Source organism: Somniosus microcephalus, chromosome 9, assembly GCF_052327205.1.
Source record: "Somniosus microcephalus isolate GS21.2 chromosome 9, FLI_Smic_1.0, whole genome shotgun sequence".
NCBI classification, from domain to species: domain Eukaryota; kingdom Metazoa; phylum Chordata; class Chondrichthyes; order Squaliformes; family Somniosidae; genus Somniosus; species Somniosus microcephalus.
Window position 1 is genome coordinate 112,215,591 of NC_140995.1, and position 22,993 is coordinate 112,238,583.

A 22,993-nucleotide genomic window follows, 5' to 3' on the forward strand; every position below is an offset into this window, starting at 1 on the left:
TGTTCCAGCAACTGGTTCATCTTCAGAGCCCCCCCCCCCCGCCCCGCCAGGGGACTACTATCACCAGTCTGTAGATGTGTCCGCTCCCGGATTCTGCAATGGCTGGTCCGGATTCCTCCTGCTCCTCGCCTCAGGTGGCACTGGCACTGGCAGCTTCAACGCGTTGAGCCCGAGTTGGTGCTGATTCATCTGAAAGCAGGGAGGTGGAAGAGTGGCTTTAGCAAAAGGACAGGTTTGCGGAAAGGCTCTGACATGGCTGCACACTGAGGATGCATGCTGGCGGGGGGACCAAGTGGAAGGCAACAGGTGAAAAAGGTGAGAGTCTTACCCTCGCTGTCGGAAATGGGGTCGGCAGATGCAGTGGTCACAGGACCAGACAGACGTCCTCCAAGAATCTGGTGCACTCTCTCCTCCAGATCCGTGAGAGGGACCACTTGTGGAGGCCCGCCCCCGGTTTGAAAGTGGTCCCATCGCCTGGCCGCCAGCTTGGCCTGGAGAGGAAAGAAGGGGAAGTTGTGTTACATGAGGCATTGAGAGATCATCGCATGCCCCCCATGGTGAAAGAGCCCTTACATGAGGCCTTGAGACATCATCGCATGCCCCCCATGGTGAATGAGCCCTTACATGAGGCCTTGAGACATCATCGCATGCCCCCCATGGTGAAAGAGCCCTTACATGAGGCCTTGAGACATCTGTCCATGTGTGTGCCCAGAAAGGGCCATGGGTGCTTGCTGACAGATGGCCATTGGGGCATCATGGCAACAGGGTGCCCGAGGTCAGCTGCAGATGGAGGGAATCAGAAGTTTGCTAAACCATCACTCACCCTAACGATCCATGTGAGGTCGTTGAATTTCTTCCTGCACTGAACAGGGGTCCTGGTCGCCATGCTGCTGGAGTTGACCCTCACAGCAACCTCCCTCCAAGATCGTCGGTAAGCCTTCTGATTCGGCCTCTTGCCATTGTCCGGATACAGGACATCTCGACGGCGCTCAACTGCAGCCACCAACTGGTCCAGAGCCTCAGTGCTGAAGCGCTCTGCTCTCTGTCTAACCTTCTCCATGCTCACCAAGTTTCTAACGCCAGAGAAGGGCGAGCGCCGATTCTGAGGCCTACAGGGCGTTGGGTGTGGCAGCTCAGGCTGACTGACCCACCCCTTTAAGAGCCGGCTGGCGCCTGGAGGTCTCGTGGTTTCCTGTAATTGAGATCACCTGCGCTGCGCCCGTCCGCGTCGATATTGAGTAGCGCCTGAACTTTTGCACCTTAGGAGCACCGTGCAATGGCTGAATTCGCGCCTCAATCCCCTTTGGGGGCGATGCAACCCAATATCTCACCAGGCAGCGATAAGTTTCGTCTGGCTATAAACTTTGCGCACCGCCAGTTCTAGCACCTCAAGCGGGGCTATACCCAATTTCTAGGCCATAGGGTCTAATGATAGGGAGGAACTGAAAGAAATCAGTATTTGTAGGGAAATGGTGTTAGGGAAATTGACGGGATTGAAGGCTGATAAATCCCCAGGGCCTGATAATCTACATCCTAGGGTACTTAAGGAAGTGGCCCTAGAAATAGTAGATGCATTGCTGGTCATCTTCCAAAATTCTATAGACTCTGGAACAGTTCCCATGGATTGGAGGGTAGCTAATGTTACCCCACTATTCAAAAAAGGTGGTAGAAAGAAAACGGGGAATTATAGACCGGTAAGCCTGACATCGGTAGTGGGGAAAATGCTAGAGTCCATTATAAAAGATGTAATAGCAGGGCACTTGGAAAACAGTGACAGGATCGAACAAAGTCAACATGGATTTACAAAAGGTAAATCGTGCTTGACTAATCTACTGGAATTTTTTGAGGATGTAACTGGTAGAATAGATAAGGGAGAACGAGTGGATGTGGTGTATTTGGACTTTCAGAAGGCTTTCGATAAGGTCCCGCATAAGGGATTAGCGTGTAAAGTTAAGGCACATGGGATTGGGGGTAAGGTACTGACTTGGATAGAGAACTGGTTGGCGGACAGAAAGCAAAGAGTTGGAATAAACGGGTCGTTTTCCGAGTGGCAGGCAGTGACTAGTGGGGTACCGCAAGGATCGGTCCTAGGACTCCAGCTGTTCACAATATATATTAATGATCTGGACGAGGGAATTGGATGTAATAGCTCCAAATTTGCAGACGACACAAAGCTGGGTGGGAGGGTAAGCTGTGAGGAGGATGTCGTGAAACTCCAGTACGATTTGGACAGGTTGGGTGATTGGGCAGAAACATGGCAAATGTGCTATAATGTGGATAAATGTGAGGTTATCCACTTTGGTGGCAAAAACAGGAAGGCAGATTATTATCTGAATGGCAATAGATTGGGAGAAGGGGAAGTGCAAAGAGACCTGGGTGTTATTGTGCACCAGTCGCTGAAGGTAAGCATGCAGGTGCAGCAGGCGGTTAAGAAGGCAAATGGTATGTTGGCCTTCGTAGCGAGAGGGTTCGAGTACATGAACAAGGATGTGTTGCTGCAGTTGTACAGGGCCTTGGTGAAACCACACCTTGAGCATTGTGTGTAGTTTTGGTCGCCTTATCTGAGGAAGGATGTTCTTGCCATGGAGGGAGTGCAGCGAAAGTTAACCAGACTGATATCTGGGATTGAAGGAATGACGTATGAGGAGAGATTGTGTCGATTGGGCTTATACTCACTGGAGTTTAGAAGATTGAGAGGGGATCGCATCGAAACCTATAAAATTCTGTCAGGTCTGGACAGACTAGATGCAGGAAGGATGTTTCTGATGGCCGGGGAGTCCGGAACCAGGGGTCATAGTCTAAGGATAAGGGGTAAGCCATTTAGGACAGAAATGAGGAGGAATTTCTTCACCCAGAGAGTGGCGAACCTGTGGAATTCTCTGCCACAGAGGGCGGTGGAGGCCAGTTCATTAATTATATTCAAGAAAGAGTTGGATATATTTCTTGAGGCTAAAGGGATCAATGGATATGGGGAGAAGGCAGGGACAGGGTACTGAATTTGGATGATCAGCCATGATCTCATTGAATGGCAGAGCAGGCTCGAAGGGCCGAATGGCCTACTCCTGCTCCTATCTTCTATGTTTCCATGTTTCTATGATAAATGCGAGGTTATCCACTTTGGTGGCAAAAACAGGAAGGCAGATTATTATCTGAACGGCAATAGATTGGGAGAAGGGGAAATGCAACGAGACCTGCGTGTCCTTGTGCATCAGTCGCTGAAGGTAAGCATGCAGGTGCAGCAGGCGGTTAAGAAGGCAAATGGTATGTTGGCCTTCGTAGCGAGAGGGTTTGAGTACATGAACAAGGATGTGTTGCTGCAGTTGTACAGGGCCTTGGTGAGACCACACCTTGAGCATTGTGTGTAGTTTTGGTCGCCTTATCTGAGGAAGGATGTTCTTGCCATGGAGGGAGTGCAGCGAAAGTTAACCAGACTGATATCTGGGATGGCAGGAATGACGTATGAGGAGAGATTGTGTCTATTGGGCTTATACTCGCTGGAGTTTAGAAGAATGAGAGGGGATCTCATTGAAATTTATAAAATTCTAACAGGACTAGACAGACTAGATGCAGGAAGGATGTTCCCGATGGCGGGGGAGTCCAGAACCAGGGGTCACAGTCTAAGGATAAGGGGTAAGCCATTTAGGACAGAGATGAGGAGGAATTTCTTCACCCAGAGAGTGGTGAACCTGTGGAATTCTCTACCACAGAAGGCAGTTGAGGCCAATTCATTAAATATATTCAAGAAGGAGTTAGATATATTTTTTAAGGCTAAAGGGATCAAGGGATATGGGGAGAAGGCAGGGACAGGGTACTGAGTTTGGATGATCAGCCAGGATCTCATTGAATGGCGGAGTAGGCTTGAGGGGCCGAATGGCCTACTCCTGCTCCTATCTTCTATGTTTCTAGTTCATTTGATCTAAATGCTTACGACAAGCAAACTGTTTTCCAAATAATTTGTCATTTTTGTTTTGTACTGATCAAAGTGATGGAGTCACTAGGGAAAATGATAGCTTTTATTCGTATTTTTTGCCCCTTGTGTCAGAATCAAGCACACCCTGGTGAGGTAAAGTCCAGCCAGATAAACAGGCAAACTCCCCCTACTCTGCTTCAGCAGTGTGCTTGGACCCCAGTGTGGGAAGACTGCACTACTGTGACATTTCCCTATTCCATATTGGTCATCCTTGTGCCCAGACTTACACCCACAAGTTTGTTGCTGCCCAAATTCACTTAGTCAACAGAGAACTGAGTAATAGATGATAGAGCTTTGTCAACAGTTTAAAAACATGTATGAACTGCTCTATATTTGGAGATGGTTTCATTTCATGCTTGTCTAAAATTTAAGTGTAGATGTTTTTAAAAAAAAATATTTTACTTCTGTTAAACCATTGACTTGTTACTTTGGTGTATTAATTTCCTTGTGCAGATTAAGTACCCAGAAGACTTGACTGCTGAGATATGAAGTATAAAATGCTATACTGTATCTTGAAAAAAATAAATGGAGGAAGGATGGTAATGTTTGGCACTGCCTTCAAGAGGCCACCTGTGCGAGGATTGATTTATTTTGTGTGATAAATTTCACAAACCAGCAGTTTACAGAAGAAATCATAACTGAGTCAAGTGGAATTGGAGCTTGCCCTTTTTGGGGAGGTTTGAAGAGCAGAGATGAAGATTTATGCCAGAAATATAACCTGCATTTTGGGTACTCACCCGTAAGCCCAATGGAAGTGCTGGTTTCCTGCATGCACTGTGCATGCGCGGGAAACCGGCACTTCCGTTCCCCTGAAAGAAGGGGTTCAGAGGTCGAACGCGTGCGCAGGAGAGGCTGCGCTTGTGCATCGAACTTCCGCTTTTTTTGCAGGTTTTCCCAGGAGGGTAAGTCTCCAGAAGTTACACATATAAAAAGCAGACGCAAGGCCTGCTTTTTACAAGGTAAGTGGTGAATTAATTAAAATTAAAACATTTTTTCCACAGGTTTATTATTTATAAATACTTTAAAGAAAGGTAAGTTTATTTTTAGCCCCGTTAGAAAATTAAAAAAAATTTCAAAAATTTAAATTATTGTTTAAAATAGTTATTTCATGTAATTTATAGTTTATTTTAAAAATGTGATTTAAAAAAAAAATTATTTGAAGATTTAGTGATGTTTTGGGGCTTATAGTATTTATAAGTTTGACAGCCCTTCCTGTCAAACTTATGAATGAAGCATTCCCTGCTACCATTGGCTCTCCATGGCCCACGTGATCCCAGGGGATGCATCGAACTAACTGCGCCCCTGGGATATGCAAGCACTGCGCGCTGGCAGTTGGAGGAGGCCCAGGATCGGAATCCCACGCGGACCCACAGCTCAACGGCCGGCGCGCTAGGTAAGTGCAGGTCGGGGGCTTGTACCCGCGGGAAGCCCCCGACCCGAATTTCTGGGCCAATATTTTAAAATATGTCCTGGTGGGTTAGTTTCACAAAAACATTATATAATATCATGAAAAGATAATACCAACATTAATTTCATAGATTAATATAATATTACCCACATCAATATTTTTATCCTATTCCTTAAATTGACTCTTCCTTTTTCTCACTTTTTTCCAGAAAAGGAGATTGGTGGAAGGTAAAGTCATTGGTTTCCGGCAAAGAGGGGTTCGTTCCCAATAACTTTATGGCAAGGGTGGATTCATTAGAAGTGGAAAAGTAAATCTTTCAAATTTTATTATTAATCCTCATTCTAGAGCTATAGTTCTTCATATTTTTATTATGCGTTACTGTTTCCATTCTTGGGCTAAAAAAAGCTACAAAAATACTCATTAAAGGTATTTATTTAAAACTTACCACAAATGTTATAATTAGAAGACCTATGAAGCTGTGAAATTTGAATATTTACATTTGAGAAGCAATCACAACTTGCTTTGTTGCTTATGAGTTTTCTGGTCAGTCTCATTTTATGGAGAAATTTCCATATTTTATTACTTGCCATAACATACGCTTCATTTCTTCTCTCAGCTTCCATTGCTCTATATGTTGCACCACTCCCTGAGTAATTGGGTGTACATGTCACGTGTTCATTACCCTCAATAGTCTGCTGTTAAACCAGATATTGGGAGGTGCTAAAGTAACTGCTACTTAAAGCTAATAAGAAAATTCCTTCCTTCAGGAAAGGCTTGACCCCCCACAGACAGCCTTGTTTGGAAGGACTTACACTGTTAACAATAGTGACACTGACATCCAGACTGACCATGCTGGGTTCTCTTCGCCAGGAAAAGGGAAACTATAGTTATGAGGAGAGATGAATCAGAATCACCGAATCAGAAAAGGCTAGGAGGTGATTTAAAATTATGAAGAGCTTTGATAGAGTGAATAGGGACAGATTAGTTCCTCTGGTTGGGGACTCAGTGATGAGGGTCATAGAGTCATAACGGCACAGAAGGAGGCCATTCAGCCCATCGAGTCCGTGCCGGCTCTCTGTAGAGCAATCGAGTCAGTCCCATTCCCCCAGTCTATCCCCGTAGCCCTGCAAATTTATTTCCCTCAAGTGCCTATCCAGTCTCTCCTTGAAAACATTGAGTGTCTCCGCTTCCACCACTTCCATCGGCAACAAGTTCCGCGTCCTCAACATTCGCTGCGTAAAAAAGATTTTCCTCACATCCCCCCTGTATCTCTTGCCCAAAACCTTAAATCTGTGTCCCCTAGTCGTTGTACCATCAACTAGTGGGAACAGCCTTTCCCCATCTAGCCTATCCAAACCTGTTATAATCTTGTACACCTCTATCAAATTATCCCTCAACCTCCTTTGCTCTAATGAAAACAAATCCAGCTTCTCCAACCTGTCCTTGTAATTAAGATCCCCCATCCCTGGAACCATTCTGGTAAATCTCCTCTGCACCCTCTCGAGGGCCTTCACATCCTTCCTAAAGTGTGGTGACCAGAACTGGATGCAATACTCCAGTTGTGGCCTAAACAGCGCTTTATAAAGGTTTAGCATAACTTCTCTACTTTTGTACTCAATACCTCTATTTATGAAGCCCAAGATCCCATATGCTTTGTGAACCACTCTCTCAATATGTCCCGCAACCTTCAGGGAGCTATGCACATTAACTCCCAGGTCCCTCTGTCCCTGCACACTCTTTAAAACTGTGCCATTAAGTGTATATTGCCTCTCCCTGTTCTTTCTGCCAAAATGCATCACCTCACACTTCGCTCTATTAAATTCCATCTGCCATTTGTCTGCCCATTCTGCTAGCCTTCCTGTTGCAGTCGATTGGTATCATCCTCACTGTTTGCCACACCCCCAAGTTTGGTGGCATCGGCAAATTTAGAAATTCTACTCTGTATTCCAATATCCAGGTCATTTATATATATATAAAAAAAGCAGTGGCCCCAGCACTGACCCTTGGGGAACACCACTGTCTACCATCCAAAGTTTGAAAAACAGCCATTTACCACAACTCGTTGTTTTCTGTCCATAAGCCAATTCCTTATTCAAGCTGTCACTGACCCACCTATTCCATGAGCCTCAATTTTGTTAACCAGCCTTCTATGTGGTACTTTGTCAAACGCCTTCCTAAAATCCATGTAGACAACCTCCATTGCATTCCCTTCATCAATTATCCCTGTTACTTCATCAAAAAATTCAATTAGATTAGTCAAACACGATCTGCCTTTTACAAATCCGTGTTGGCTCTCCTTAATTAACTTAAACTTCTCCAAGTGCCTGTTAATTTTTTCCTTGATTATTGTTTCTAAAACTTTACCCACCACTGATGTTAAACTGACCGGCCTGTACTTACTAGAATTGTCCTTACACCCTTTCTTGAACAATGTTATCACATTTGCCACTTTCCAATCCTCAGGCACCTCCCCCGCATCTAGGGAAGATTGGAAAATTATGGCAAGCCCTTCCGCTATCTCCTCCCCTATCTATTTAAAATTGTCAAGAGAGCGTGAGGAGAGAGGTTGGGGGAAATTTCTTCTCAGAGGATGATTGGAACATGGAATACTTTGCACAGGGAATAGTTGAGGCAGACACCATTGCATTTCTTAAGGGAAAAGTAGATAAGTATTTGAAGCAGAGGAAGATGTGTTGGTACAAATATTGAGATGGACAGTTGTGCTCATGAGTATGTGTGCTATATAGAGAGAGGAGGGTAGTGGCTCCGTGTGGTCGGGTGAAAGGTGCCACCACTTCTGGACATTTTACGATAGAATGCTTGATGCTTTTGTGGACATAAATGTTCTCTTCAGATAACAGCTCGCCCAAGGCCCAAACAGGATTTTATTACAAAATATGAGATTTCACCAGTACAATATTTGTGCTAAAAAGAAAACAATATAAATTATTTTTTAATGAAATGTTTAATTTAAAAACGTGCTATGAAGCACATGTCTATCCCTCACATGTCATGTTTTTGTATGAAAGTATTAACTGGAAGATGTGTTGGTACAATTATTGAGATGAACAGTGTTGCTCATTGTACCTTGTGTGTAAAGTTGTTTTTACTTTTATTTATGTAATCTGTATGTCTTTTATGTCAAAAATGTTCCTGTATACTAATGTAGGGATAGACAGAGTCTGAAGTCCTTGTCTATGTACCAGAAATGAGATTTCTAGATGCAGAGTTACAAGTTTGTTAAGGGTTACATGAACATTCTCACAGACAACACCCTGGAACACATGCCGATGCTTTGCTGTAAAAGATCACACATTAAAGTCGTTGAGCTCAACATTCTAAATCTCTTTCTTCTGCTTCATCTTCTTATAACTTTGTGTTACATTTTCGCTCCTTTTATACCTTTCTAACTACATTACTTCATCTACATTTCATGACCTTTATGCACTTTAGACCAGCTCGTACATTTGTTACCTCTAGACTTGACTATTCCAACGCACTCCTGGCTGGCCTCCCACATTCCACCCTACGTAAACGTGAGGTCATCCAAAACTCAGCTACCCATGTCCTAACTCGCTCCAAGTCCCATTCGCGCATTGGCTCCCGGTTAAGCGCCTCGATTTCAAAACTCTCATCCTTGTTTTCATATCCCTCCATGGACTCACCCATTCCTATCTCTGTAATCTCCTTCAGCCCCACAACCCCCCGAGATACCTGCGCTCCTCTAATTCTGCCCTCTTGAGCATCCATGATTATAATCACTCAACCTTTAATGGCCGTGCCTTCTGTTGCCTAGGCCCTAAGCTCTGGAATTCCTTGCCTAAACCTCTCCGCCTCGCTACCTCTCTTTCCTCCTTTAAGACGCTCCTTAAAACCTACTTCTTTGACCTGCCCTAATTTATCCTTATGTGGATCGGTGTCAAATTTTTTGTCTTAAACTACTCTTGTGCAGCGCCTTGGAACGTTTTACTACATTAAAGGCACTATATAAATCCAAGTTGTTGTTGTACCAATCTCTGTCAAGAAATTCTAGGCTTTCTAAACATCTGTCATCCTTGGTCGCAGGGTCTAGCAGGAGCTGCTGGTGTTTAGGTTAAGCAAAGCATAGCATTTTATATGGCTATAATACAGATAAGTTAGTCTCTTAGAATGCATGAATTGTGAGAAAGTTCGATCTAAATGCACTCAATGGCTGGAATATTCTGGGGTTTGTGTGGGCGCAATTGGAGGCGGGTCAGGTGGGAAATTTGAAATAGCTTGCAGCGGGTCGGGAACCCACCGTCATCCCGCCCCTCACGCGCCTTCCCCTTGGACGCATTTGCCAGTGCGGCAACGACCTGAACGGCAGAGGCGGGCGAGCTAATTTAAATCATTCAGCTATTTTTCAGACCCTTAAGCACCTTTTTCACCCTACCTTTCCAATTTCCCTGGATAACCACGGGAATCACGCAGCTCAGGAACCACGTCTGTGAACCTGAGGTGGAAGTTAAGTGGCCACTGATCCAGTTCATTAGTGCACCGCATGAAAAGTACAATAAAAACTCCAGCCTCACAGCTGATCACTTTCATAATGCAGTCAGCAACAGTATCTGCCTTGTCAGCACAGATATTGCTTTCTTGAGGTTGCAAGTGTTTCCTGCAATGTTGGCATCCAGTGTCAGCTCATTGGTAGAACCAATCACACCATTAACAGATTGCTTCTGTCATCTCTGCTTGACCTGCCATCTATTCCATCAGCACGGTTGCCATATATACTCTCTCACCTTTGGTCCTCAGAATCGGACCATGATGAGCCCCCACACCAGCAGCACCAACAGCAACACCATCAACCATTTCCTCAACCACCTGATGCTGCACTGGACAGAGAGTATCAGCACAGGGCTCCACCGTGCCGGAGGCGATACCCCCAACACGGTATACAGGCGGAGGATGAGCTTCCTCAACATGACGGAGCAGCAGTGCCAAAGGAGGCGCAGGCTATCGTGCCAGGTTTGCTGGAGGCAGACCTGCAGCCCAGAGGAGCGGCTGGACACGCCTTACCAGTGGCTGTCAAAGTCACCAGTGCCCTTAACTTCTTCACCTCAGGCTCCTTCCAGGGATCTGCAGTAGACACTTGCAGCATCTTGCAGTTGGCTGACCACAGATGCATCACACAGGTCACCGATGCCCTCTTTGACAAATCAGCCAATTATATCAACTTTGCCACTGATGAAGCCAGTGTTACTGAGTGGGCGCTCGGCTTTGCCGCTCTGGATAGCTCCCTACGGGTGCAGGGCATCATCGAGTGCGCACATATGGCCATCAGGGCACCCCATCATCACCCAGGAGTCTTTGTCAACCGCAAGGGTTTCCACTCCCTCAATGTGCAGCTCGTCTGCAACCATAGGAAGATCATCATGCATGTGTGTGCAAAATTCCCTGGCAGCTGTCATGACTCTTTTGTCCTGTGACAGCTCACCCTCCCTCAGCTCTTCGTTCCTCCAAACAGACTTTCCAGCTGATTGCTTGGAGACGAGGGCTATCCACTGAAGACATGGCTCATGACACCCTTGAGAAGGCCAAGTACTGAAGCCGAGGAGAGATATAATGAAAGCCACATTTCCACCAGATGTGTCATAGAGCAGACAATAGGCTTGCTGAAAACGCGCTTCAGATGCCTTGACAGATCTGGAGGAGTTCTTCAGTACGCGCCAACCAGGGTCTCCAGAATCGTCATAGCGCAGCAGCGAGGATTAGCACTGCATGAGGAGCAAGGCACTGAGCGCAACAGGGGAGAAGTGGGAGCATTTGGAGAGGAGCCCCCACTTGCATGTCCCCTCTCACCATCATCCCTCTCATGGGTCAACCTCACTTCCCTGCTAACAAGGAACTGGAGAGCACCTTGCTGCACAGCAGTGGGGCCATGAGGACTCCCTTCTGTATTGACATCCCTCCTAGAGAGGACGTCTATGAGCCTCTGTCATCTATTCCCCATAGAGACCTTGTGCTCCTGTGAGTGGCACATTAGCTGTTCCATGCAGGTGGCCATCCTATCCATGGAAGTGCCTACAGTCACCATCGCCTGTGACATGGTGATGCTCATGTTGGAGATGGACTCCTCCATTCTCTGGACATTTGCAGACATCGTGGTCGCAAAGCCTCCTGCACTTCTTGCTGCACTACCAGGATCGCCCTGTTTCTGGAAGGCTCCCGAGGCTCAGCATCTGCATACAACTGAGCAGAGCTGGGAGCGTCCTGCACCCTCCGGCGAGGAGTCTCCTGCTGTCCCTGTCTCCACCATCTGCTTTTGCTCACTTGTGAGTTGTAAGACACCAGGTGACAACACTGTAATGATCAATAACATGTCATTCTATAGTGGACAATAGGTGGAGCCGTAGAGCTGTGTAGAGCTGTATATAAGACTACACTACCCAGCTGTATGTATATTAAGACTACATTACCCATGAGGCACTAGGCTACCCACAAGGCAGCAGTCAAGATGGATGCCTCTACAGATACTGTACCTAGTCCACATGTGCTCAATAAAAGTGTCTAGCAAAAGCTAGCTGTGTTCATAATAAGAATGTCTATTTATTAATGAACCTAAGATGGTACCAGGATGGTGAAGATCTGCTGAAAATTGTGAAAAGCGACATGGAGAATTTGAAGCCACCAGAGCATTTGAAACTCACAGGAAACATCGACTACAATTGGCAGACTCTTAAACAACAATTCGAACTCTACATTGCAGCCATCGGATTCGGTACGAAGCCAGACGCAAGGAAGATAGCGTTGCTGCTTACGGTTGCAGGCCCACAGGCGATAGAGGTATTTAATACATTTGTATTTAATCCAGCGGAGAACAGAGAAAAATTAGAAGATGTGCTAAAAAAAATTTGATGCACATTGCTCTCCCAAAAAGAATGAGACCTATGAAAGATACATCTTCCGTTCTCGGACACAGCAGCAAAATGAGACTTTTGATAGCTTTATAACTGATCTGAAACTGAAAGCACAGGCATGTAATTTCTCTGAGCTGAAATCATCCATGATTTGTGACCAGATTGTGTTTGGTATTCATGATAAAAAAGTCAGGGAACGTCTGTTGAGAGAAACCGAACTAAATTTGGAAAATACAGTGAAAATATGCCAAGCCAGTGAGCTAGCTCGAAAGCACGTGAAGACTTTCAGTGAAATCAATAATGATGCGATTGTAATGAGTGATAATGCTGCTGTCGGTGCTGTGTCCTACAAGGGGAAGAAACGTGGGCAGAACAGAAATGAAAAGCAATCGGAGGATGACATTTTTAATTGTAAATGCTGTGGTTACAAACACCAGTTAAAACAATGCCCAGCGTTTGGAAAAATGTGCACAAAGTGTAATGGAAAGAATCACTTTGCCAAACAATGCTTTTCAAAAGTACAAACTAAGAAAGGGCAACGAGTTAATGTAATTGAGGACACTGATTTAAGTGAGACATTTTTTGTAGGAATGGTGTCATGTGGCAATATCAAAAAGGATACAGAAAATGTGCAGCCCTCAGAAATGGACAATGCTGAACATAAAGTTAATGCAGTAAAAGAGGACAAATGGATGATCCCACTGCAGATAAATGGAGCATTAGTTACATTGAAACTGGACACTGGGGCAAAAGCAAACTTAATCAGTATGAGTGACATAAAAAATATGAAAGAAAAGCCCAAAATACAGAAAAAGTCAGTACTACTGAAGAGCTATAATGGACAGAAAATAGATAGCTTAGGTGTATGCAGACTTAAAGTGACAGTCAAAGACAAAGTGCATCATCTCACGTGTTCTGTTGTGGCTGAAAGACTTGATTCGATACTAGGTGACAAAGCTTGTGAAGACTTAGAACTGGTCAAGAGAGTCTACCGTATAAACTGTGCCATAAGCAGACCAGATGACTCAGGTGATGAAGCAGAGAGCCCATCAAGGATGAAAAGGGGAAAGGGTATCCATGTCTTCAAAAAGCCTAGTTTCTCCAAGAAGAAAGAAAAAGACTTTAAGGTCAAAGAGAAGCCAAAGGAAGAAAAGCACAAAGAGGAAAAACACAAGGAGAAAAAGTCCAAAGATATAACCACAGCAGATGTTGTTAAGCAGTGGAAAGAGAAAAAGAAAAAGAAGAAGCCTGCACCAGAGCAGGAAGCAGTTCCGGTGGATACTCCTTCTTCCCTCAGACCAATCTTTGGTGTTCCATTAGCCAAGGCTGCTGAGAGGACTATGCTGTATGATGGAATCCAGCTGCCAGCAGTTTTTCGAGAGTGCATTTACTACATTGAGAGTTATGGCATGAAGAGTGAAGGAAACATTGAAACCCTCTCCAAGCAAAGATCGCAAGGAGACCTCGATCTATACAAGACCAGATTGATGACAATGCCGCAACTGCATCTTGTCATTCACCGCCAGAACAATCTCATGAAGACACATCAGACTTACCCGTGTTAAGAAGATCCACACGTGAAGTAAAAAAGCCTGATAGACTTAATCTTTGAGTACAATGTAAAGCTTTAAAAATGTGTTGACTGTTTTGAAAATGTTTATGTTTATAGAGCACTAACAAAAGTGTTACTGATATTATCTTTATTGTTTTCTTGAAAGTTGATTGACATTGATTTTGTTAAACCTCAAAGAAAGGGGGATGTAATGATCAATAACATGTCATTCTATAGTGGACACTAGATGGAGCCGTAGAGCTGTGTAGAGCTGTATATAAGACTACACTACCCAGCTGTATGTATATTAAGACTACATTACCCATGAGGCACTAGGCTACCCACAAGGCAGCAGTCAAGATGGATGCCTCTACAGATACTGTACCTAGTCCACATGTGCTCAATAAAAGTGTCTAGCAAAAGCTAGCTGTGTTCATAATAAGAATGTCTATTTATTAATGAACATAAGAAACACTACTCTATCTCGCGAAGGTCCCACCGAGGTGCAAGTATCTGCACTGGTGCTGGGTGTGCTTATGTCTGGTGACGGTGCACCCTCAGAGGCTGGGGGCTCCTCGGAGGAGTCGTCTTCCTCTTCCTCCTGGACAATTGGGGTGGAGCTCTTGATGGACCTGTGGGAGAGTAAAGTGATGAGTTAGATATGTCATATGAAGAATGGGTACAGATACCATTATGCACATGATGAACATTCACTGGCTGCTGACATCAGTCCCCATATGAGTGACTGCTGTATGCCATGTAGCTGTATGATATGTAATTCTGTCACCAGGTTGCTGAGATGTCCCCTTCTCCCAACTCCAGCTGCTCGGCAACTCAAGAGACTTCCAAGGCAGCCTCTTCTGCTGATGTTAGGGTGGCCAATGATGATGTTCCACCTCCAGTTCTCTCCCTCGTATTGTGGGCTCTCTTTTCCTGCAAGGAGGAAAAGAAGAGAAGGTTGAGTGAGAGTGATGGAATGAGTGTAAGAACATAAGAAATAGGAGTAGTAGGCCATTTAGCCTCTTGAACCTGCTCCTAAGGAATGAATGGAGTGGGGTGGCAATGCCAAGTGGCCTCCTTGTGTGTTGTTAGTTGGTATGATTGCATTAGGATGAGGGTGGCTAGTCAAATGAGGATGTGCTAATGTAGATAGATAGAGAGGGATAGGTGGACATGCAAGGTATTGTGGTGTGAGTAAAGATGTGCAGGAGTAGGGTTGGGAAGGCAGTGTGATGGGGATGTGATGAGAGGCACAGCACAATGAGGTTGAGTGTGGCTTTGCACTTACCTTTCTTGAGCTAATGAGATCATTGAAACGTTTGCGGCACTGCACCCATGTCCTCCTGACAACATCCCTGCTGTTGACCTCCTCTGCTATTTGGAGCCAGGCTCGTTTTGTCTCCTGGGGAGGTCTCTTCCACCCATTAGAAGGGAAGAGGACCTCCCTGCTTGCTCTGACTCCCTCCACAAGCATATGGAGGGAGTCATCAGAGAACCTGGGTGAAGCCCTCTGTCTCAGTGCAGTCATGTTTGGCACTCTTTGTCCAGTGTGCTGGCTGCACACTCCTAGATGAACCTTCAAATGCAACGTGGCCATGGCGCCTTTAAATATCCCAGCTGAAGACGCGTCATCACTGACGTCATCAGACCTGCACCATTTATTAGGGCCAGGTAACGCACAGGGTGGGCTTAATAGGCCCCATTAACAGAAAGTCAATCTCAGGAGTGGCATGGCATGACGAACGGGGTCGCGACCTGCCACGGCATCCACCCGCACCCATCCCGCCCAGGTACTGAAAATTCCAGCCAATGTGTTGTTATTAACCGTGAGGGACTGCCTAAGAAGAAGATTAACCATGAGATCAAGCTGCTTGTGACCTCTGTGAAGACTCCCACTGTTAACTTCTACTCTGGTTAGACTGCCCATAAATTGAAGAAAAATACCCGAGTGACATCAGAGGTATATCGAAGGGCTGATTTTCTGAAATCGTGCTTCCTGCCAGAAAAACATATTGGAAAATCATAGGTGTGTTCCCCACAATTTGTCATCCTGTGTGAGGAGCACTCCCACAACTCCCCAATGAGCGCTCCAGGTGGGCAAAGCTCTCTGCTGAGAGTACAGATTAGATCAGCCCTCTAATGTTAGTGTTAAAGGATTGAGAGTAAGTGAAGGATTTGTTTCATGCTATGTGTGATACCCAGAGAGTGATTAGAATGTGGAACTCGCTACCAGAAGGAGTAGTTGAGGTGAATAGCATAGATGCATTTAAGGGGAAGCTAGATAAGCACATGAGGGAGAAAGGAATAGAAGATTATGTTGATGGGTTAGATGAAGAGGGGTGGGAGGAGGCTCATGTGGAGTATAAACACCAACATGGACCTGTTGGGCCGAATGGCCTGTTTCTGTGCTGTAAATACTTTGTAACTTTGTAATGAAGTAATCAAGTAATGGAGCAATTCCTTTAAATGGTGGAACATGTTTGGTTCATATATGGCAAAGCAGAAATCTACTCTCCCTGGCATCATCTGAATAACATAAGGAATTACTAAACATAGAGGTGGAGTCTGATTAGAAACTTTATTCAATCTCGATATTAAATACAATGTACAAAATTTGCAAGCTGCGTCCCATTGTATAAATCAAACCTAAATATGGTTGGGAATTGTAGGAATGATTCAGGCCTTTAAATGGGTCTTCATTAAAACAGCGAACAGAGGACTGTCATATCGACATGTTAAGTGTTTGCTAATGTTACAAACAGTCATTGCAAGGCTATCGTGCAATCACTTTCATTTATAGCCTTGCATATTTATTGATTACTCATCAGTAGCCTAATTACTGGACACCTTGTTCAACCTTGTTCAATTGTACACAAGCTATTTTTGTTCAAAAGGAAAACACCCTTTTTAAGTCATGCTAGTAGCAATCCAGTCAGGGAATTTTGTTCAATATAACTATATAAAATATAATATTTTGAATAAATTATATGACTTGGAAAAGAAAATCAGATTGGCTTTCAATGGACTGTTACAATAGACCCTAATGTCTAAGCTGATAGTCTTTAATTTACAAAGTCTCTAATCATGTCTCTCAGAAACATCCGAAAGTACCTAAATTAATTTTGAACTGCAGTTGCTGTTGCGGAGGAAATGTGGGAGCCATTTTGTGCACGGCAAGAATGTTGACTAAGATAACAGAAAACTGTTGATCAGCATACTCTTCTAAAATAGTGGCATAGGATCTTTAATGTCTATCTAAACAGGCAGTCAGGGCCTTCATTTAATATGTTAACCAAAAGATTACACTTCCAACAGTGGAGCATTACCTCAGTGCCAGCCTAGATTATGTACATAAATCCTGGCGTGGTGCCTCCAGAACCCATCATTTTCTAATATAGAGGGGAGACTACTACCAACTGAGTCAAGCTAAGCATGCATTAATGGTTTCCTGTTTACTAATTTTCAGATGGTTCTTCAGAGAAATAAGCCGCAAAGATGCTGAGAGGCACCTGTTAGCACCAGGCAATAAGTCAGGAACGTTTCTAATCCGAGAGAGTGAAACTAACAAAGGTTGGTAATTTATGAAAGTGTTTTATGCAGATTAGCACGGGAACTTTACTGCGCGATTTACTTTGTGCCAGATCAACAGTGAGTCACAATGGAAAACCATGTCCTAGGATATAGCTGCAAAGTATCATTCATAAATTTACTATCAGCCATACTGATATTATGAAATTACAGACTCAAACTGAAATAAAAACAGAAAATGCTTGAAAGAGAAAGATTGACGAATGTTTCGGGTGGATCTTTTATTTCTCTGTTGTTCTATCTTTCTCTTTCAGTTGATAACTAACCTGATGTATATTTCCAGCATGTTTACTTTCATTTAAGATTTGCAGCATGGTTTTTCATTCTATTTATAAAATTAAATTATCTGTTGCTTATTGTAATTGCTAAAAAAAAACATTTTGCAAGCCTTTATGTTAGAGTAGTTAGGGAATTATTGGGAACTGAGCAATTTCCAGGTCTCTCCCTAACTGATAGAAACAAATAATCAGAAAAGTAAGCTTTTGAGATAACGTCAATTTAGTAAGTACTTCATTGATATTTGGATTTTCTTTTCCCTCTGCAAAGCTGCAAAAATGTTAACTCCCAGCAAGCTGTTCTTTTAAGCAATCAACCTTGGTTCAAGTCCCACTCCAGAGACTTGAACACTTAATCCAGGCTGTTTGCGGGACCTTGCTGTGTGCAAAATTGGCGGCGCATTTCTTGCATTACAACAATAATTACACTTCAAAAGCACTTAATTGAATTTAAAGTGCTTTGGGGCATCCTAAGGTCGTGAAATGCGCTATATAAATGTAAGTTCTTTCTATCTTTTCTTATCGAGCTCAACTGACTAACGGTGACATTTAACCATCTCTTTCACTGTCTTTTGTAGGTGCCTTTTCACTTTCTGTGAGGGACTGTGACTCTAAACATGGTGATATAGTAAAGCACTACAAGATTAGAACCCTTGACGATGGTGGTTATTATATCACTCCCAGAGCCACATTCTCCAATTTACATAAACTTGTTCTGTATTATTCAAGTAAGTATATGCAGCCACTAATGCAAGAATTCCATTCTACTCATACATGATAGTCTTAAATGACTGCTCACCTGTATTATTTCTTCAGAAAATTCAGATGGTTTGTGCCAACGACTGACTAAGCCATGCCCAACGCTGGCTCCTCAGAAGCCATGGTGGCCTGATGAATGGGAAATCCCAAGAGAATCCTTGAGGTTGTTAAATAAACTGGGAGCTGGGCAGTTTGGGGAGGTTTGGATGGGTGAGTACTGAAATCAGTAGGATTTATTGACAAGCAGAACTTCAATTCCTGTATCGGTTTCTGATGGGGAACTATACTATCTATTTGAAGCTAAATTATTTTCATATACAGTGGCCGGGAATTTCCTCAGAGCTGCTCCCACTCCAATGCTGTAACTGTGCCAGAAAAGTGAGATGATAGACATGTTGATGTCATTCCTTTCCTCATGGGCACAATGCTTATTCTAGGCACAAGTGATGCCTGTATCAAGGAAACCCCTAGAAATATGCGGGCAGTACATTGCAGCGAAGCCTTGGCATAAGTGTTCCACAGACACAAAGTAGATAGAAATTGGTCCCAGTTATTCCACTTGCTGTTTACCTTGCCAATGCATTTAGTGAGGAATAGTATTCATCTTGTTTATAGCTGATTCCATTCATCTGTAGCAATGTAATGAAGTTAAGACTTGTTCGGGTGGATGGTTGGTGATATGCCATCAATGACTCAAAGACAAGGATTCAACTGAAGGCTTTTAATCACTAAGAACATAGCAGCATAGCAGGTCTTCCCGCATCGGGTTCGTCTGGTAGTGAGTGACTCATGCAGCTCCTGAGACCTTTATATGGCAAAAGACAGGGGCGTAGCCAATACACACAATAGGAACAAAAGGGTGCGGTTCACACAATACAAGCAGGTAAAATACAAGCAGGTCTGATGAAGGCATATTTCATCACAGTTGGGTAGAGAACAGATTCTGAGATGTTTTCCATAGAGCAGTGCATCTCTTCTGCTTGGTGATTCTCTACAAGGACCATATTGATATGACTGAGTTCTGGTATAGTTGTAATTACAATGGGATGTGAACTCCTTTAAAAGGGCTAGGTAGGCATGATACAATTGCTCACAGTGGACACTATTTCTGGAGCTAAGGTGGGAAAAGTGTCTTACAGTACGTTCACACTATAATTGCAGCATCAACATGGTGATTTTGCTGTATATCAATGCTGCAGTTACAATGTAAATGCAGCATAAATCCAGTGTTAGGGCCTGACCTTAAAATGGAAGTCTCATTCCACTTCACTTCAAAGAAGGTTTGGGCCTGGACACTTGATTTATACTTCAGGATTACATAGAATATACAGCACAGAAACAGGCCATTCTGCCAAACCAGTCACTGCCGGTGTTTATGCTCCACTCAAGCCTCCTCCTATCCTTCCTCATCTAACTCTTTCAGCATAACCCTCTCTTCCCTTCTCCCTCATATGCTTATCTAGTTTCCCCTTAAATGCATCTATACTATTCGCCTCAACTACTCCCTGTGGTAGTGAGATCCACATTCTCACCACTCTCTGGGTAAAGAAGTTTCTTCTGAATTCCCTATTTGATTTCTTGGTTACTATCTTATATTAATAGCCTCTAGTTTTGCTCTTCCCCACAAGTGGAAATGCTCTCTCTGTATCTACTCTATCAAAAACTTTCATAACTTTATTAGGTCACCCTTCAGCCTTCTCTTTTCAAGAGAAGAGAGGCCCAGTCTGTACATGCTTTCCTGATAGTCATAACCTCACATTTCTGGTATCATCCTTGTAAATCTTTTTTGCACTCTCCCCAGTGCCTCCAGATCCTTTTTATAATATGGCGACCAGAACTGTACGCAGTACTCTAAGTGTGGTCTAACCAAGGTTTAATACAAGTTTAGCATAGCTTCTCTACTTTTCAATTCTATCCATCTAGAAATAAACCCTAGTGCTTGGTTTGCTATTTTATGGTCTTATTAACCGGTGTTGCTGCTTTTAGTGATTTGTGTATTTGTACTCCCAGATCCCTTTGCTCCTCTACCCCATTTAGATTCTTATTTTCCAAGTAATATGTGACCTCCTTATTCTTCTTTCCAAAATGTAATACCTCTCAATTATCTATGATGGAATTCATTTGCCAATTATCTGCCCATTCTGCAAGTTTTTTAATGTCTTCCTGTAATTTGTTGCAGTCCTCATCAATGTTCCCTCTAAATTTTAATTTTAGGTGCGTGGTCCCATTAAATTTGCTCTGTGGCTGCTGGCACATGCACAGTATCTTCCAGCATTACAGCTGGTGAGCGGCCTGCACAGGACCTGCCAATCACTGCGCGCCCATGTAGCTTAGGAAGAACGTTGGTCCTCATCAGCATTGACTATCCCCCTAATTTGTTGTCATCTGCCAATTTAGAAATTGTGTTTTTGATTCTAAATCATTAATAAATAAAAATTTAGAGGGAACATTGATGAGGACTGCAACAAATTACACCGGTTAATAAGACCATAAAATAGCAAACCAAGCACTAGGGTTTATTTCTAGATGGATAGAATTGAAAAGTAAATTGTGAACAACAGTGGTCCCAGCGCTGATCATTGTGGAACACCACTTCCCACATTCTACCACTCTGAATAGCTACTCTTTACCCCTACTCTCTGCTTTCTGTTTTGCAGCCAGCTAGCTATGCATTCTGTTACTTGTCCCCTGGTACCTTATCGAAGGCCTTTTGGAAATCTAGATATGTTACATCTACTGCATTACCCTTCTCTACTCTGTCTGTTACCTTTTCAAAGAATTCAATGAGATTGGTCATTTTGAAATCCATGCTGACTTCATTATTATATTTTTGTTTTTCTATTTTCTCCTTTAGTAGGGATTCCATTATCTTTCCTACCGCCGATGTTAAGCTGATTGGTCTATAGTTCCCTAGACATGTTCTATTTCCCTTCTTAAATATAGGTATAACATTAGCCATCCGCCAGTTCTCTGGCATTACACCTTTTTCTAATGAATATTATTAAATATGTGTAATAATGCCTTTGCTATCTCTTCCTTAGATTCTTTTAACAAGCACAGATGCAATCCATCCAGACCAGGGGCTTCCTTGAGTTTGCTTAGTTTATTTAATATTTCTCCACTTTTTATTTTAAATGCGGTTATATCATTTCTAATCTCCTCTCCCGTGTCATGTCCACTTGATCCGTCTCCCTGGTAAATACTGAAGCAAAATTATTATTTAATATTTCTGCCATTTTGCTATCGCGGCCTGTGATTTTATCCTGTCCATCCCTTAGTGACCTTATTCCCATCCCGACATTCCTTTTAAAAAATTTATGTGCCTATAGAATATTTTACTATTTTGTTTTATGTTCTTTGATAATTTAATTTCATAGTTCCTCTTTGCCTTCCTAACTTTTTTTGACTTCTTTCCTAATCTCTTCGTATTCTCCCTTGTCATGCTCTCCCATGCTGTCCATGTACTTAGTGTATACCTCTTTCCTTACCCTCAATTTTTCCCCTACGTCTTTTATTAATCCATGATGTCTCATTAGTGTTTCGTTTGTTCTTGTTTTTTAGCGGTATCTTTACTGGACTCTGTTTAAATGTTTCCCATTGCTGTTTTAAATCATTGTGTCAATATTGTTGTCCATTTTATTTTCCCAAGTTCTATTCTCAGCCTGTCGATCAGCTTTTCTCCAATCTATTACCCTGGTCTTTGTCATGCTTATGTCCTTCTCAATTATTATCTTTAAAATGTATTATATTACGGTAATTGAAATCCCCCACAATTATTATCCTATTTTTTTTACTAATTTCCCTAATTTGTTTGCATATTTGTTCCTCCACCTCCCTTTCACTATTAGGTGGTCTGTAGACTACGCCTATTGGACACAATACTCCAGCTGGGGCCTAACCAGTGTTTTATGCTAAACCTTTATAAAACACTGGTTAGGCCCCAGCTGGAGTATTGTGTCCAATTCTGAGCACCACACTTTGAGGGTGCAGGTGAGATTTACTAGAATGGCACCAGGGATGCAGGCGTTCAGTTACATGGAGGCAACTAGAGAAGCTGGGGTTGTTCTCTTTAGAGCAGAGAAGGTTAAGAAAGAAAGACTTGCATTTATATAGCGCCTTTCACGACCACCGGACGTCTCAATTAACAGCCAATTAAGTAGTGTTGAGGTGTAGTCACTGTTGTGGTGTGGGGAGTGCGGCAGCCAATTTGCGCACAGCAGGCTCCCACAAACAGCAATGTGATAATAACCAGATAATCTGCTTTTTTGTTATGTTGATTGAGGGATTGATTGGCCAGGACACCGGGAGTGATTCCCCTGCTCTTCTTCGAAGTGGTGTCATGGGATCTTTTACGTCCACCTGAGAGAGCAGACAGGACCTCGGTTTAATGACTCATCCAAAAGACAGCACCTCCGACAGTGCAGCACTCCCTCAGTACCGCACTGGAGTGTCAGCCTAGATTTTTGTGCTCCATTCCCTGGAGTGGGACTTCAACCCACAACCTTCTGACTCAGGCGAGAGTGCTACCCACTGAGCCACTGGCTGACACACAAAAGGGAG

General features: G+C 43.5%; 1 protein-coding gene across 1 annotated transcript in view; it reads left to right on the forward strand.

Moving 5' to 3' along the window:
* The window catches only part of blk (BLK proto-oncogene, Src family tyrosine kinase), a 145,003-nt gene that overhangs the window by 58,328 nt on the left and 63,682 nt on the right, over positions 1-22,993 (forward strand). Inside the window, exons 5-8 of the mRNA XM_085997027.1 lie at positions 5,587-5,685; positions 17,278-17,381; positions 18,253-18,402; positions 18,491-18,643. Of these exons, the coding sequence (XP_085853153.1) occupies positions 5,587-5,685; positions 17,278-17,381; positions 18,253-18,402; positions 18,491-18,643 (506 nt within the window). The remainder of the gene's footprint in view (positions 1-5,586; positions 5,686-17,277; positions 17,382-18,252; positions 18,403-18,490; positions 18,644-22,993) is intronic.